Source organism: Crinia signifera, chromosome 2 (assembly GCF_055691185.1).
Source record: "Crinia signifera chromosome 2, ASM5569118v1, whole genome shotgun sequence".
NCBI classification, from domain to species: Eukaryota; Metazoa; Chordata; class Amphibia; order Anura; family Myobatrachidae; genus Crinia; species Crinia signifera.
This window is the reverse complement of record NC_139218.1, coordinates 59,427,673-59,443,293: the sequence shown is the minus strand read 5'-3', so window position 1 is coordinate 59,443,293 and position 15,621 is coordinate 59,427,673. Positions and strand designations below refer to the sequence as shown.

The following is a 15,621-nucleotide window of genomic DNA, read 5'->3' as shown; positions in this document are numbered from 1 at the left end:
CTGGGAGACATATAAAATACAGAAATTAATAAAAAAAAAAAAAAAACATGTACAATTAAAATGTCTAGACTATGTGTGCAAGAACATACTGCCAGAAGAGAAACAGCACGTGAGATATTGGATACCATAAGAATTTAACCATTTAAGACAAAAAAGGAAAAGGTCGACACAATGTCGACACTGTAAAATATAGCTTAAATTGTATCCAAAATCGCACAGTGAACAGAGGTTGCATAAAGGACTAGTATAATAGAAAACTATATAAGACAATATGAATTTATATATTCTTATATACTTATAAATTATGTTCCTGGAGCATAGAATTTCCTTAACAATTATCAGACAAAATTACACAATATCATCAAGGGCAGTAATGCATAACATGAATGCTAGCAAGGAAATGAAATAATTTTTTCAAAGATAAAGAAGAGGAAGAAAAGGGAATGCAGGAAATATACAAGGGGAACATGAGTTTATAAGAAACATTGTTAAACTCATGTTTCTTATAAACTCATGTTCCCCTTGTATATTTCCTGCATTCCCTTTTCTTCCTCTTCTTTATCTTTGAAAAAATTATTTAATTTCCTTGCTAGCATTCATGTTATGCATTACTGCCCTTGATGATATTGTGTAATTTTGTCTGATAATTGTTAAGGAAATTCTATGCTCCAGGAACATCATTTATAAGTATATAAGAATATATAAATTCATATTGTCTTATATAGTTTTCTATTATACTAGTCCTTTATGCAACCTCTGTTCACTGTGCGATTTTGGATACAATTTAAGCTATATTTTACAGTGTCGACATTGTGTCGACCTTTTCCTTTTTTGTCTTAAATGGTTAAATTCTTATGGTATCCAATATCTCACGTGCTGTTTCTCTTCTGGCAGTATGTTCTTGCACACATAGTCTAGACATTTTAATTGTACATGTTTTTTTTATTAATTTCTGTATTTTATATGTCTCCCAGGTACCGGGATCGGTTGCCTGGATACGGCGTCTTGACTACCCACCAAGCCGCGCGCCGCGCTCAGCTCCTCCAATCAGCAACTACATGCTGTTTCCAGCTTAATGACGTTGACATCCAGCGTTCCCTGCTGGCGCCGAACTACGGCGTGTCCGACACACTGGGGTAATTACCCTTACGCTGAAAATCCTGCTATAGCAGGTGGAGATAGGAGTGGCGTGCAGGAGGTGATGAGTCCAGCTGCCTACTTTTAAATCTAATTACAGGGGGCGGGTAATGGGGGTGGGGTTTACTGTTTTAAAAGTGTGTACTGTTCATTTGCCATTTGTATGTCCTTGAGAACGGGGAAACCCGAAACGCCGTAGGATCAATAAAGGCTTTCTTTTAATCCTTGAAAACAAGTCTGGAGAGTACCGCCGTTTTTGTCTGTATATCTACCCTGGTGCTGCTATCACCATTGGATGGTTACCCCAGCAAGTATTTGGACTTTTTGAAACAGAGTGCCGGGCCCACCCCTGCTACTATATATATATATATATATATATATATATATATATATATATATATATATATATATATATATAACTCTTATTTTTAAAGTTCTATTAATTTTTAGACATATTTTATTAATTCAAAACTCTGGCATATAAGATAGTATGACAGGAAAGGCTGTGCCTCACCTGCCCCACCCCACTGCACGCCACTGAAATAGAGAAACTTTAGAAATAATATTGGACAAATCAGCAGAATAAATAATATCACTCTGTTATCTTTGCCTTCAGTCTTTCATGCCATGTTGTGTGTGCATCATGATAAAAATAAGCTTGTGGCTCCACCTTCTGGTATTTGTTGAATCTCTTTAAATTTTCAAAACCTTTTTTTTTTAATCATATATGAAGGAATAAGCTGAAGGACAGTATATTGCAAAAATTTTTTATGTCTTTATATGAACTTGATGCCCATCGCATCGCATACCACTAATTAAGGTATGCGATGGCATGCGATGGGACCCGATTTGAGCCTTTCCCTGGGCTGAGTGTACAATTTTAATATCGCGTCGCATCGCATTCCATTATAATGGCATGCGATGCGATGCAACACGATCATGCCCGATTTGGGCTTATTCCCATGTTAAATGCCCCCCCCCCCCATGCCTGATTTTTAATTGTATACCCACCCTGATGGGTAATGAGTATGTTAAATGCCCCCCCATTATTAACGCCACCTCTCTATCAACGCCAATCCGAAGCGTGGCGAGCGCAGCGAGGCCGCGAGGGGCGGCAGTAAGCGCCCTCCGACCTTTTCATACCCCCACTACCCACGTCAGCGTGGAGCTGATTTTATATAGTGTGGTGAGCGAAGCGAGCCACTGAGCCCCGCGAGGGGACACGTAATATATGTGAAGTATTCTGCGTCCCCTCGCGGGGCACGCTGCACTCGCCACGCTTCGGGCTTGGTGGCTCGCCACACTATGTAAAATCAGCTCCACGCCGACGTGGATAGTGGGGGTATGAAAAGGTCGGAGGACGCGTACCAGCTGCGCTCGCCACGCTTCGGGTTGGCGTTGATCGAAGGGTGGCGTTAACAATGGGGGGGGGGGGCATTTGACATAGTCATTACCCATCAGGGTGGGAGTACAATCAAAAATCGGGTCTGTGGGGGCATTTAACATAGGAATTAAAAATCGGGTCCAATCGCGTCGCATCCAATGCGACTGATTTTTGGTTGTTCAATGCCCTACGATGGAAATCATGGGCGCCGTGATAATACACAAGTATCAACTTGATTATTTAGAAGTCATAATATGCAACTGTAAAAAAGCATAAATGTTTAAAAAATTTAAAATGACAATCTTTTTACAAGGGACCTGGCATTTCTCATGTATTTCTAGAAGGTCATTTTTTTGTGCTTTGACAGGGAGAATATGACTGTACTTTGCCCTGGCTGATGATGGGGGTTTGCGCGTGCACAATTATGCGCATGTGCAACCCCCCGAAGTACACTGAAGGTGCCTATACACGGTAAAATATTTCCATGTGTTTTAAACTAGATCGCATTGCATGCGATTTGCGCGCGATGCAATGCGATCCGAAGCTAGTTCAGAAAGCATGGGCTACACAGACTTTATGTGCTGTGCGATGGGATGCCCGTGGGAGCGCGCATGGCATCGCACATCACCCTTGCACCTTGTATGGGCACCTTTAGGGGTATATGTATGAAACAGTGATAAGTGCAGAAGTGAGCCAGTGGAGAAGTGTGCCAGCTGCCACTTATAATTTTATAGAATGCACTTAATAAATGTTACTTCAAAGCTGATTGGTTGCCATGGTAAATTTCTTCACTGTTCATACATCTACGCCTGAATGAATAATTTCCGGCAGAACATAGGTCAGAAAGATCAAACATGTTTAAAAATGGAATTATCATTTTTCTGCCGTTTTCTTAATGATTATGGTCTAGGTACATATAATCATGCATATAATGTGCAGTCACAGGAGGTGGCACTCCTCTGGTTAAAGAATGCATGATGCTTGACAAAGACCTGAGATACATCATACCTCCCAACTTTCCACGGTGGTCTAGGTCTAATGTGACTTCCACGCATGGTGCAGCTGAACAGGTCGGGAGGACGTGCTGTAGGTGTGTGCTGCTGCTGCCAGGGCCTGGGTAATTAGTATAACGCCCCCCCCCCCCCCGCCCTCTCGGCGGATTTGCATGTGTGAGGCCATTCTGCAATGAAGTCCTGCAACTATTTCTATACGCACACCATTCGCAAGGTGATTGACAGGAAGTAGACTGCAGGGAGTGCTAAGAAAAATGCAGGTGTGACTAGAAAACTGCTGGAAGTGCCAGAGCATTTTAGGGGAGAGTGTGTGACGTCTGCTCCAGCCCATATACATACCTCCCAACTTTGATGGTCCCTGAAAAGGGACACAAACGCGCACCCAAAAATTAGAGGGTGAGGCTATCTGGAAAGGGTTCATGGCCTATAAGCGTGTCCACGCCCCCATTTTGACACTGTAGGGGCATAGCCCAGAGGCTCTGTGAGCCTCTATACATGCCCCCAGCCTCCCTGGCTGCGGGAATAGACGCTGTCACCGCTGCTCAGAAGCTGACAGGGAGGACTACCATCAGCCCCCCTCCCCCGCCTCGTGACACTGTCGGCCGCGGGAGGGACGTGGGAACATCCCCAAAAAACGGTATGTTCCCGCCTTAATTGGGACTGTTGGGATTTATGCGTATAAGCCTGTTTTCCATCATGCTGCCGAGTAAGTCCAGGGCTACACGGCGCCTGCGATGACTTGTGGCCAGCGTAAAAATCATTTGGTGGTGAGCCTGTTACAATGGGTTTTGGACATATTGCACAGCGTGCACATTGATACACAAGGCCGGGATCTCTAACGGGGCAGCGGAACTCATTTAACTGAACTCATAATCGTGTGATCAGGTCTGAATTGGGCTACTTCCCCATTCACGATTTCAGTAAGACGGTCCCAATTTGAGGACTCTTTCACAATGTCAGCATTCTATGGGGGATGCAATGCTAGCTGATTTACCAATCTGTATATGTCATGCTTTGCATTCCGGATATTGTGCCCTCACAGCTACCACCATCTGAGAATAGTGTTAGTGTGTTGTAGCCTATTAGCCAGATTCTGCACAGCCAGCCATAGCCTATTAGCCAGATTCCGCACAGCCAGCCAGACAGTGGCCAGTGTAGAGCAGCGGTGGTTCAACTTTGACCACAAATGTGCATAACCCCCCCAGCACCTGATCCATAATAAACAGGCCCCAAAATAATTATATATATATGCACTTTTTATTTTATTGTTTTTAGTGGAGAGGGGGTGAACGGGTGCATTACACAATGGTGATAAATAATGATGTTTTGTTGTGCTTAAGGCTACTGTCTTTCTGCTCGGCAGCTGTCACTGATCGTTAGCAATGTACTGGTATATAACAGCAAAGATGCGAGTGCAAGACTCGCCACCAGGTGGCGCCCATATCTGCTGTACGCTCAGGATTGGTAAAATACATGCAGCCACTGACGCCGTTCAAGAGGGACGGTGACCCTGACACTGCGACCAAAGGTCCGTATTGCTATAGCCGTACGTCATAGGATTACCCGTGCTCGGCCGTTCTGCAGCAGATTTATAGTTCCCTGCGCAGTGACACACTCACTCACTCCCTGACGCGCTGACTGTGCAAAGCAGCGAATATGACCCCGGCCCGGAACTGGGGGAACTCAAGAGTACTGTAGTAAAGACACGTGACCACCTCACGTGCCGCTGACTGGGTGGGTGGGTAATGGTATTGTGTAATGTATAATGTCCACCACTCTCCAGTCTCCACAGTCCACACACAGCAAGCAGCAGCATATAGCCACATGCTGGCTCCTCTGTTAGCTTTGATGTGTGTGTCTCAAATGCTCTCTAGTATATTATGGTTGTTTCCTTTTGTTGTAATCATGTTAGGTAATTATACTGTCCTGTGTTATAGTAATATTAGACTTCAGGGCAGTGGCGTAAGTTCGCCCCAGTATGGGGTATATTGCGCTCTACCTGATGTGTGTGACTGGTGCTGCTAGTCCTGGGGTCGAGAAAGAAATGGAGGGGAGGAAAAGGATAGATAGCTATGAGATAGTTGTGGATAATTGCTGATAATGACTATTAGGTGTATGTGTGAATAAAATAAGTGCTTTATTTATATACAATATAACAGGTGGGGATTAACCCCATCCCTGAGGAAGTGGGGTATTGTATAGTTCTGTTCTGATGCCACTCCACGTGGTGGGACCGGGGGGGTATTCCTATATGCACCTTTGAGGAGCCTTAATGGGAATCAGGGTGCCAACAGGTCCCCTTTATACCATAAACCTTGTGAGGATTTATATCTCCTGGTGTGGTGTGCAATGGGGTATTGGTAGTCTGTAAATGTCCTGCAATAATGGTGTGCATGTATTGTCCTGGAGGGGGGGGGGAGAGTGTTGCAAGTGGCGGCATCCCGCACCTTGCCTCTTACCCCGTTCATGTAGTTTGTGTGGCACCGTGCTGTGCTCCTACTCCTGTAGGCAGAGAGGCGCAGCGGCGCTGGTTGTGTCACTGGAGATCCATTCCAGCCGGGACTCGCTCCAGGATGAGTGCGGCGGTGCAAGTGGTGGGGGTGGGCTTGATGATGCTCGATCCCCCGCTTGCAGTGTGCCCGGCTCCACTGACCCAGCGTCCGGACCTTCACTTCTGGGTTGCGGTGATCGCTGGATGCCGCTAATCCCAGAGTGATGTCGCAGGGGGCCAGTGCGCTCACTCAGCAGGAGGAGACTGTGCCGTGTCCGTGATGGATGGTTTGAGTGCTGGTATCTGGTATCCAACGCGTTTCGGCCTATAGGCCCTCCTCCCTCCTGTTCTCAGTGCACTCTTCTTGTATTTCAACTACAGCGCTCTTACTCTTCTACAATCTATACCTGCATCTGTTCTCATTCACTTCCTATATCTCAGCTGTATTGTGTACTAAGAATTGTGCTTTAATTGTGTTATGTCTAGTTCTGTGTACCCTGTACTGTTCTTTTGTGTTCTATATGTACAGTACTAGCTGGTGCAATCACCATGTGGCGCCGCTGATTGGCTGCCTGGGTGCTGCACAGCTCAGTAATTATATGTTCCCCATGTCTGCGTCCCTCATTAGAGTACATCTAGTATATATATCTGTACTGTTACTGGCTAGCTAGCTGGCTGTGCAATCACCATGTGGCGCCGCTGCCTGGGTGCTGCAAAGCTCGGTAATTATATGTTCCCCATGTCCGTGTCCCTCATTAGAGTACATCTAGTATATATCTGTACTGTTACTGGCTACCTAGCTGGCTGTGCAATCACCATGTGGCGTCGCTGAATGGGTGCTGCACAGCTCGGTAATTATGTTCTCCATGTCCGTGTCCCTTATTAGAATGCGTTTTGTGCATATCTGTACATGTGATGTATATCTGTACTGCCATTGTTGCCTGTTCCTTGTACTGATAACCCTTTGTATTGCAGTATGTGCACTGTTATTTTTAATGTCTGTAAAGCGCCTTGAGTCCTGTTGGAGAAAGTGCGCTATATAAATAAAACTTACTTACTTACTTACTTGTCAAACTAAGTTCGCCCCTGTTGCCCGGAGGCAAGATATATATTGATGCCCCCCAAATAAATAGCATACTCCGTAAGGGGATTGTCTCCCGTAAGACAGGTTATGGGTTCTAATACAGGGTGTGACACTTGCAAAAATATTAGGAGAGGGAGTCAGCCACAGAAACAATATTAATGGCCTTTAATTAACTGATTCAAACTTGCTGTGGAGGAGATTGCACACTGCACTAGGCTTACGCCCATTAGTCACAGATCTAGCATAAAGCATGGTTGCCTACCTGACCCTCTCCTTCAGGGAGAAAATGCCCTGTTCCTGGCCTTCTCTGGTCATGTATGATTGCCATCACCTGTGGTGAAACACTTTTCTTATCAATTACCTAGCTCCCCACAGGTGATGGCAATCATACATTACCAGGGAAGTCCAGGAACAGAGCATTATCTCCCTGAAGGAGAGGGTCAGGTAGGCAACCATGGCATAAAGATGGCACTTTAATAGCTGTAATTTATGGCTAATAGTAACTATTGCTCAGGAGCTGCAGTGAAATATATGTTAGGGCTCATACACACTCCATTAATGGGAAATACAGTAGTGATGTGGTGCATTAATCCTCATTCTGCAGGTGACAGATAACATACCCTCCAACTGTACCGATTCTGCCGGTACAGTACCGCTTTTTAACAGTCTGTACCGGCAAAAATGTACCGATTTTTGATAGCCGGCTCCTGACTCTGGGAGTTGTAGTTCCTAATTGTAGCCACTGGCTGCTCTTTCGGCAGCGTGAGCCATGAGGGGGGAGTGGCTGGCCAAGACTACGTGTGACGAGGTGCCCTGCGGGGGGACTCAGCAGTCTCAGCGTGCCTGCCTCCCCCCGGCTCACATGACTGTGTACTGCCCCCTGCCGGGTGTTCTCCGCATCACACACACGCGGAGGTGCCGGGGAATGACAGGCGCCGCCTCAACAGTGAGGGTATGCCAGCCCTGCTCCCTCTTGCTATGAGCCTCCGAATCCGACAACATGAACCAGCTCCAGGGAGCCGAAAGCTGAGTAGCCCTCCCGCAACCGCACATGGTTAGGTCTAAATTGTGTTGGGCTAAAGGACTTCGGGGAGGAGAGGGGGTGGAGAGAGGCAGAACAAGGTCGGAAGAAGGGTCCCAAACGGACCCTCGCCAGCTTGCTTCGCTTGCCACGCTTCAGGCACGGTGGCTCGCTCCGGTCCGCTTCGCTCGCCACCTGGTTACTAAAGGCAACCAGTGGTGGCGTGGATAGTGAAGGAGCAAGCCCCCGGCCTTGCTCCTCCCCCTGGTCTTGGAAGGTCCTGATGCTGTGCTGGCCTGCTGGGGGAAGATAAGGTAGGCGGCAGCAGTAGTACTCAGCATGTGTGACGCTGGGTTGTTATTGTTTAAATGTTCTATATAACAGGAACTGGCTGGCAACTGGTGGGGGTCCTCTTAAAATAAAAAAGGCACAGTACACATTCGGAAAGGGGATGTGATCACGCCCACTTTTCCCAGTGACCACACCCCCTTCCCGAATGTGTACCGATTTCTGCCCTTCAGATGTTGGAGGTTATGAGATAATAAAGTAGGCTGAAGGAGCAGAGACTAGTGGCCACAGATGTCACATGGCAAATGTGCAGGTCTAACGACGTAGCTTTGCAAAAGTGCCCAATTTAGAATCAGGCCCAGTGTGTCAGACCTCCAATCTGTATCCAGATCACCTGTTGGGTGATCTGGAAAACGTGAACGGTGTGGGGTCCTGAGGACCAAGTTTGAGAACCACTGGGATAAACCATTTCTAAAAAAGGCCAAGGTTTCAAGTAATCTGTAGTCCCCTGTATCTCCAATACGCAGCCTTATTTACCGTTTTTAATCATAACATGTACATTTCACATGGAGTATTTCCAATATCCTATTGTAAAATATATTTTGTGTACCAAGGTTAAATGTAACAGAAAATGGTACCTTTGCCGGGTGCAGAATTGGTGCATAGACCTTTGCAGCTTTATCGCTATCTTCTTCGTTGTTGCAAGCAGCTTCCCAATGAGAATCTTCAGCATCATTACAAGCACGCAGTTCAACAGGTATATTTTACATTATCAGTATTTGTTGTACTAGAAACAAAAGTGATTACCTTTACATATAGATTTTGTGTGGTAATATGTGTAGCTCCTAACCTCTGTGATTTAACGGTCATGATCGGGCAGATCAGGGATTTTTAACTTGTATAATTTCCTGATTCCCTGAAGGATGACTGATCATCGCTGTCAGGCGATATGGTCACTAGGTCTACAAGCATTAGCTCGACATGCATGAAGGTCGATATGGGTTATGTCGATGGGGTCATTAGGTCGACACAAGCATTAGATCGACATGGGGAAGGTTGACAGTCAAAAGGACCCCATGGGGTTTTTCACTTCCTTTTTTTGAGCCAATATGTGCAGACAGGTGGTATTTCATCCACTAGGGCAGTGGTTCCCAAACTTTTTTGAATCACGGCGCCCTAGTGCATCAAAATATTTTCAAGGCACCCCTAGGCCAAATGTTTCTTATCGAGAAATTCAGAAAAAAAATATTAAATTAAGTGCATTGAGTTTATATGTCCGTTTTCTGGTGAGGGACAGGATTTTTTTCGGTTTGTCCACATACAGTATATTATGATTGGCAGCCACAAGCACTTGTTTTGCCTTGTACATTGACCATAAATAATATGAATTGATCCTGGTCCACCAACCCAAGGCACCCCTGCAAGTGTCCTGAGGCACCCCAGGGTGCCTAGGCACACAGTTTGGGAACCACTGCACTAGGGCATGGTGGGAGAATAAAATAGTGTACCCCAAGCATGGCGAGCCAACGCGAGGGGACGCGGTGCTACATTTCAGTGTCCATGTCGACTGTTTTGACATTCGGGACAAAAAAAAGTGAAAACCCCATGTCGACTTTTTGACTGTCGACCTTCCCCATGTTGACCTAATGCCTGTGGCCATGTCAACATAATCCATGTCGACATTCAGTCATGTCGACCTTCCTGCATGTCGACCTAGTGGTCTATACAATGATCCATACCCACTGTCAGCTGCTCTGTGGATCTGGTTGGGTCAGGAAATCAGCACTCCGATATATGGGGGCCTATATAATTGAGCAATATCGTTATTCCCATTTTACAGCCACACCTCTTCTCCACAGGCCGCACATCTTTCCCAGTGCCAGATAAAACCCTGTAGATATGCGATTGTATCAGAACTGGTGAAAATATGTGCAGCACTTGTGATTTAGCATCGGATTGTAGCGAATCAAGATCAAATCAATATTATTTTTATCCATTAGGCCCCCTAAAAGTCCTGTGTAATTTAGTATAATATAACATAATAATAAAACATCCAATGACATTTTGTTAATTTTTTAAAATTATGCATACATAGTTATTCATACCCATTTTAGACATACTCCAAAATCCCAGGTTTTTGCACATGAACGCGCATCAACCCGGGATTTTGGTATGTATGAAAGGGTCAACCCAGGTGTTTAAAACCCGGGTCTCCGACCCTTCTTTTTACCTGGGTTTTTCAGCAAGTTACCAGGTAGAACTGATTCACTCCGTAATTTGCTGCTGTAAGTGTGAAAGGGTGGGAAAATGACCCAGCTGTCAAAATGCCGGGTAATTCCCGGGTAGTGTGTCTAAAGGGGTATCAGACAACTTACAGGGCAGTATGCACAATGTCCTGCCCATTCAAACTCAACTGAACATGGTGTACAGTTCAATAGAGTGAAAATATTTTTGGTAACTGGTTATTTTGGATTGACAGTAATGAAACATGCGGCCAAGTGCCTCCACCTAAAAAGTGCAGCTCAGACATACTGTACCTAATGAGAAATTCATCCCTGTATAAAATTATTTAACTGCAATTGCAAGTACAAACTGGGCAAGATATTATTTGTGGGAATATCCATCCTCTGGACACTCTCACTTTTGAAAACAACATTTCTAAAACAACAATGCATGTAAGGAGAGTAATCTATAGTATTTAATCAACAGAGCTTTCGAGTCCACGCTGATGAGGATGATCCAGAGAGGATACAGCAGATCATTAAGAGGGCCATAGAGGATGCTGACTGGGTGATCAATAAAGTAAGTGTACGAAAAGTATATAGTGTTCATTCTAGCACCCGCCATATTTGAAAACCCATGCAGTTCCTCTTCCCTGCCTGGGGTGTCGCTGTCTGCTGTAGTGTTTCTAGCACAGGTCTGGTTTGCATATCAGTGCTGATATGCAGATCACACTGTGCTAGAAGCACTACAGCAGACAGTGACACCCCAGGCAGGGAAGAGGAACTGCATGGGTTTTCAAATATGGCGGGTGCTAGAATGAACACTAGTATATGTTTAACACACTCATACTGGGGGTTATTTTGGTTCACTCTTTCTGACAAAATCCTTCTTAGATGGACAAAACCATGTGCACTGCAGGGGGGCAGATGTAACATGTGCAGAGAGAATTAGATTTGGGTAAGTTATTTTGTTTCTGTGCAAGGAAAATACAGACTGCTTTATTTTTACACTGCAATATAGATCTCACTTTGAAGTAAAACCCCACCCAAATCTAATTCTCTCTGCACAAGTTACATCTGCCCCCCTGCGGTGCACATGGTTTTGTCCATCTAAAAAGGATTTTGTCAGAAAGAGTGAACCAAAATAACCCCCACTGTGCTTGTGGAGCTCAATAGTTAAAGACTTTGGGCCAGATGCACTAAGCTTCAAAAGTGATAAAATGGAGAGTGATAAACAACCAACCAATCCGATACCTACCTGACATTTTTCAAACACAGTCTGTGACATAACAGGTAGGAGTTGATTGGTTTCTTGTTTATCACACTCCATTTTATTACTTTTGAAGCTTAGTGCAATTGGCCCCATAACTGTAGCCTTTCTGTTATTACCTGTATATAGTTGGTGAATAGTCATGCTCATGGTCAAGCTGTCCTCAGTCCCTATTACAGGAACACCTGTGCAAGGCTTGGCACACACCTTATAACACCTACAGCTTGTATTATGCAGCTGTTGTACTCTATAAAAGAGGCCATCCACTAGTGCGCTATGACCACTTTTTATGCAATTCCGACGTATCGCATAAAGGGGCAGATGTATTAAGCTTTAACAAGAGATAAATGCAAGGGTGATAAGGAGAGATATAAATGTCCAGCCAATCACAGCCCAACTGCCATGTTACAGCCTGTGTTTGAAAAAAGTTAGCTGATTGGCTGGACGTTTATCTCTCTTTATCACCCTTGCATTTAACTCTTGTTAAGGCTTAATACATCTGCCCCAAAATGTGGCACATCGCATGTCATTTACCGGACACTGTATCGGTGCACCACTGCGCTCGCCGTGCTTCGGTCGGCACGCTATTTTGTCTCCCACCATGCCCTAGTGGATGGTAGGGCATGAAATACCACCTGTTGGCTCAAAAAAAAATGAAAAACCCCCTTTTGACTGACGACCCATGCCAACCTAATGACCATGTCGACCTTAGTGCTGTCAACCCAACGACCGTATACTGCTGAGTGACGGATGGATCACTCAGGACGCCTCGATGGCATACATGCACATGCGCAGCGATGTGTGCTGGGCAATCTGTGTGGGCCAGTGTTCTCTGGTGAGAACCCTGGCGATGATTAGATTTAGACTGCATGCAATCAAGAGCTAATCAGGCGGTTATCAATGCACGGGGCCACGTATCGCCGTTGCTGGGGGCCGTACACTTGGGGCGATGTGGGCTTCATTTCTAATCAATCTAGTCAGATCCGCCCTATAATCACCCCGTGTGTATGGACGACCTAAACTCTCTGCCAATGTTACATTTGCCCCACTTGCACTGCAGCATGTCTGAGCCCGTTAAAGAAAGATTTTGCATTTGCCCTCAACTCTGAACAAGGCCCAGTATCTTTGCCCTCTCTCTCTTTTCTGTTTGATGATTTACTAGGTGGGTTGAACGGCTGAGAACAGATCCCGGAAATACCACAAATAGTACACTCTAAATCAGGGGAACCTTCGGCACTGCAGCTGTTGTTGAACTACACATCCCAGCACGCCCTGCTACAGTTTTGCTCGTTGGCCATATTAAAACTGCCGCAGGGCATGCCGGGATGTGTAGTTCAACAACAGCTGGAGTGCCAAGGTTCCCCACCCCTGGTCTAAATAATTGTATTTGCAATATTTAAACTTTTGTTCAGGCACTGCTATTGCATTATAGTATTTCTTTCCTTTTGTAGTATAAAGAACAAAGATAATGGAGAAGAGAAAGATGCGCACCTTCCTCCGAACAGTGACTGACTTTGTGGTGACATAAGGAGGCGGCATGCAGCCCAGGAGTGGAACATTTCTGCTTTGCACTGTGTCTTCAAATCCTAGTTTGCTGCTGTTTACCGTATACGTGCATTTTATTTTCTACCTATGCATGTAGTTTATTGTGTGCAGGTAATATCATCGCATACTTGTGAATGTAGGCACATAGACATGCATTATGTGCTGTCATTTTGGAACTTTTAGCTATCTGAAAAGTTATTTAATGCTTAGGAAAATGTAATCAGAAGTACAAGCTGACCATACAGATTTAAACAACGCAGTACTGAAGGGTGTGGTATGGGGCTTCGACAGTGGGGATCCCGACTGCCGGCGCTCCGACAGGGGGACGAGCGTAAAGAAGTCCCTTGCGGGCTCGCTGCGCTCACCACAGGTTCTATTCTCCCTCTATGGGGGTCGTGGACCCCCACATGGGAGAATAGCCACTGTGAGGCGAGATCCCCCGTCGAAGCACCGGCAGTCGGGAAACTGACTATGGGGATCCCCACTGTCAGAGCGTCATCCGACACCCATATGGAAAGCGTTACATATGTATTAAAGTTGTAAACATGCTTTTTAATCCTGGGTGTTTTATTTGTTTGTTGTTAGATGAGGTATATCCGATGACACAATCATGCATAAAAAATTAATAATTCCATGAAAACAGCGCTGCACAAATCTCAGGAGCTGGATATCTTAAGCCCCATACATTTGGGGCGATCCTGCTTAGCGTTGTGTGCTAAGCAATGTAGAGCAGGTGATTTCCCCAGTGACGAGATCGCCCATACACACATAGCTATGTGTGTATGGGTGATCTGTGTTAACGTGCTATTTGTGCACATGCAGGGTATCTATCTAGATCTTGACTGCATGTGCTAAAGATCTGAGTGTGTGCTGGCGACGTGCGGGACCGCGCATCACCACCGCTATGGGGCATACACATGGGACAATGTGTGCTTGATTTGTAAGCGATCTAGACAGATCACTTAGAAAATAAGGAAAAATCGCCCCGTGTGTATATGCCCCTTAATAGACATAACTCAGAGATGTATTCTAATGCAGACACAATACTGTGCGACAATATGCAAATGGCGCAGCCACAAGGTTTGTATTGATGTGACCACCGGCAGCTTGCGAGTCTCTGCGCGGTCACAGATCAGTCCATTATTGAACTTCTGAGTAGCCCTATTGTGGCCCTGCATGGCTGCAGGATGAGGCAACAGAGCCACTGTTACGATGTACAGAATTGCAGGTGCAGGCTGAGACACGCAGCCCAAAATGGAGTCTGTCCTGCATTTTAGCCGCCACTCCTTTTTACCTCCTCCAAATGGTCCCTGACTGTCAATCACTTTGTGTATAAACTATGTCTGCTACCGTCACCGCAGGACCATGTAAACATATGTGCAGTGCAACTCAGACGTGTACACAGATGGACGATAAGTGCCCAACTACAAAAACATCAGGTTTGCACCCTTCTATGAATGTTTGTAAAATATAAATATAAATAAAATGTAAATGGTTGCAGATATGTCACAGTGGTGTGGTATAGCACACCGACAGTCGGGATCCCGACTGCCTGGACTCAGACAGCAAGGGGAGCGCAAGGAAGCCCCTTGCAGGCACAGTGGCTCGCCACTTATTCTATTCTCTCTCTATGGGGGTCGTGGAACCCCTCAAGGGAGAATAGCCGGTGGCCATCGGGATCCCGAATGACGGGGTTTTAACAGTCGGGATTCCGAGGTTGGTGTAATGACTGTCAGCCAGCGATCCGGCATCCGTGTCACAGATATCTGCCTCCTGAGTGCCATATGATTTAGCCTCCTCGGATTACATAATATATTGTTTGTATTGCATATTTTACTTTCTCCCTCACAAAATCAAATAAAAAATGAAAATAATCAAAAATAAAAGTCTGTAAATCTTGAAGAACACGCAGAGTTAGTAACACTAAGCTGCCAATTTTGCTGATGTAAGTATTCTGATGTACTGTATATCATTTTGGGATGCAATTTGCAGATTATGGGCAAGATGTACTTGAGCCATGAACCTAACCTGAAACCACTAACCTAACAGCTCCTGTCGAAACCAATAACATGGCAGTAAGAAGCTGATTGGCTGGTACTTTGTCACTCTCCATTTTCAAGCTTAGTACATCTTGCCCTGTACCTCAAATAAATGTCTGTTAAAAAT

General features: G+C 45.3%; 1 protein-coding gene across 4 annotated transcripts; it reads left to right on the top strand.

The window, feature by feature from the left end:
* The first annotated feature begins 4,965 nt into the window (after positions 1-4,965).
* LYRM9 (LYR motif containing 9) lies at positions 4,966-14,011 on the top strand. 4 transcript variants are annotated; one of them, XM_083172206.1, is made up of 4 exons: positions 4,966-5,062; positions 9,033-9,175; positions 11,128-11,220; positions 13,362-14,011. In XM_083172206.1, the coding sequence occupies exons 2-4, from the start codon at positions 9,050-9,052 to the stop codon at positions 13,377-13,379; spliced, it is 237 nt and encodes a 78-aa protein (XP_083028332.1). In that variant the 5' UTR covers positions 4,966-5,062; positions 9,033-9,049; the 3' UTR covers positions 13,380-14,011. The 4 variants fall into 4 exon arrangements, with proteins under 4 accessions (XP_083028332.1, XP_083028335.1, XP_083028333.1 ...); XM_083172209.1 differs by lacking the exon at positions 4,966-5,062 and adding an exon at positions 5,077-5,272; XM_083172207.1 differs by lacking the exon at positions 4,966-5,062 and adding an exon at positions 5,078-5,268.
* The last annotated feature ends 1,610 nt before the right edge of the window (positions 14,012-15,621 follow it).

Excerpts from the sequence above, each read along its gene's own strand:
- LYRM9 (XM_083172206.1), top strand. The coding sequence starts at position 9,050 with ATGGTACCTTTGCCGGGTGCAGAATTGGTGCATAGACCTTTGCAGCTT. Across the intron at positions 9,176-11,127 it reads ACAAGCACGCAGTTCAACAG|AGCTTTCGAGTCCACGCTGA; the intron begins GTATATTTTACA and ends TTTAATCAACAG.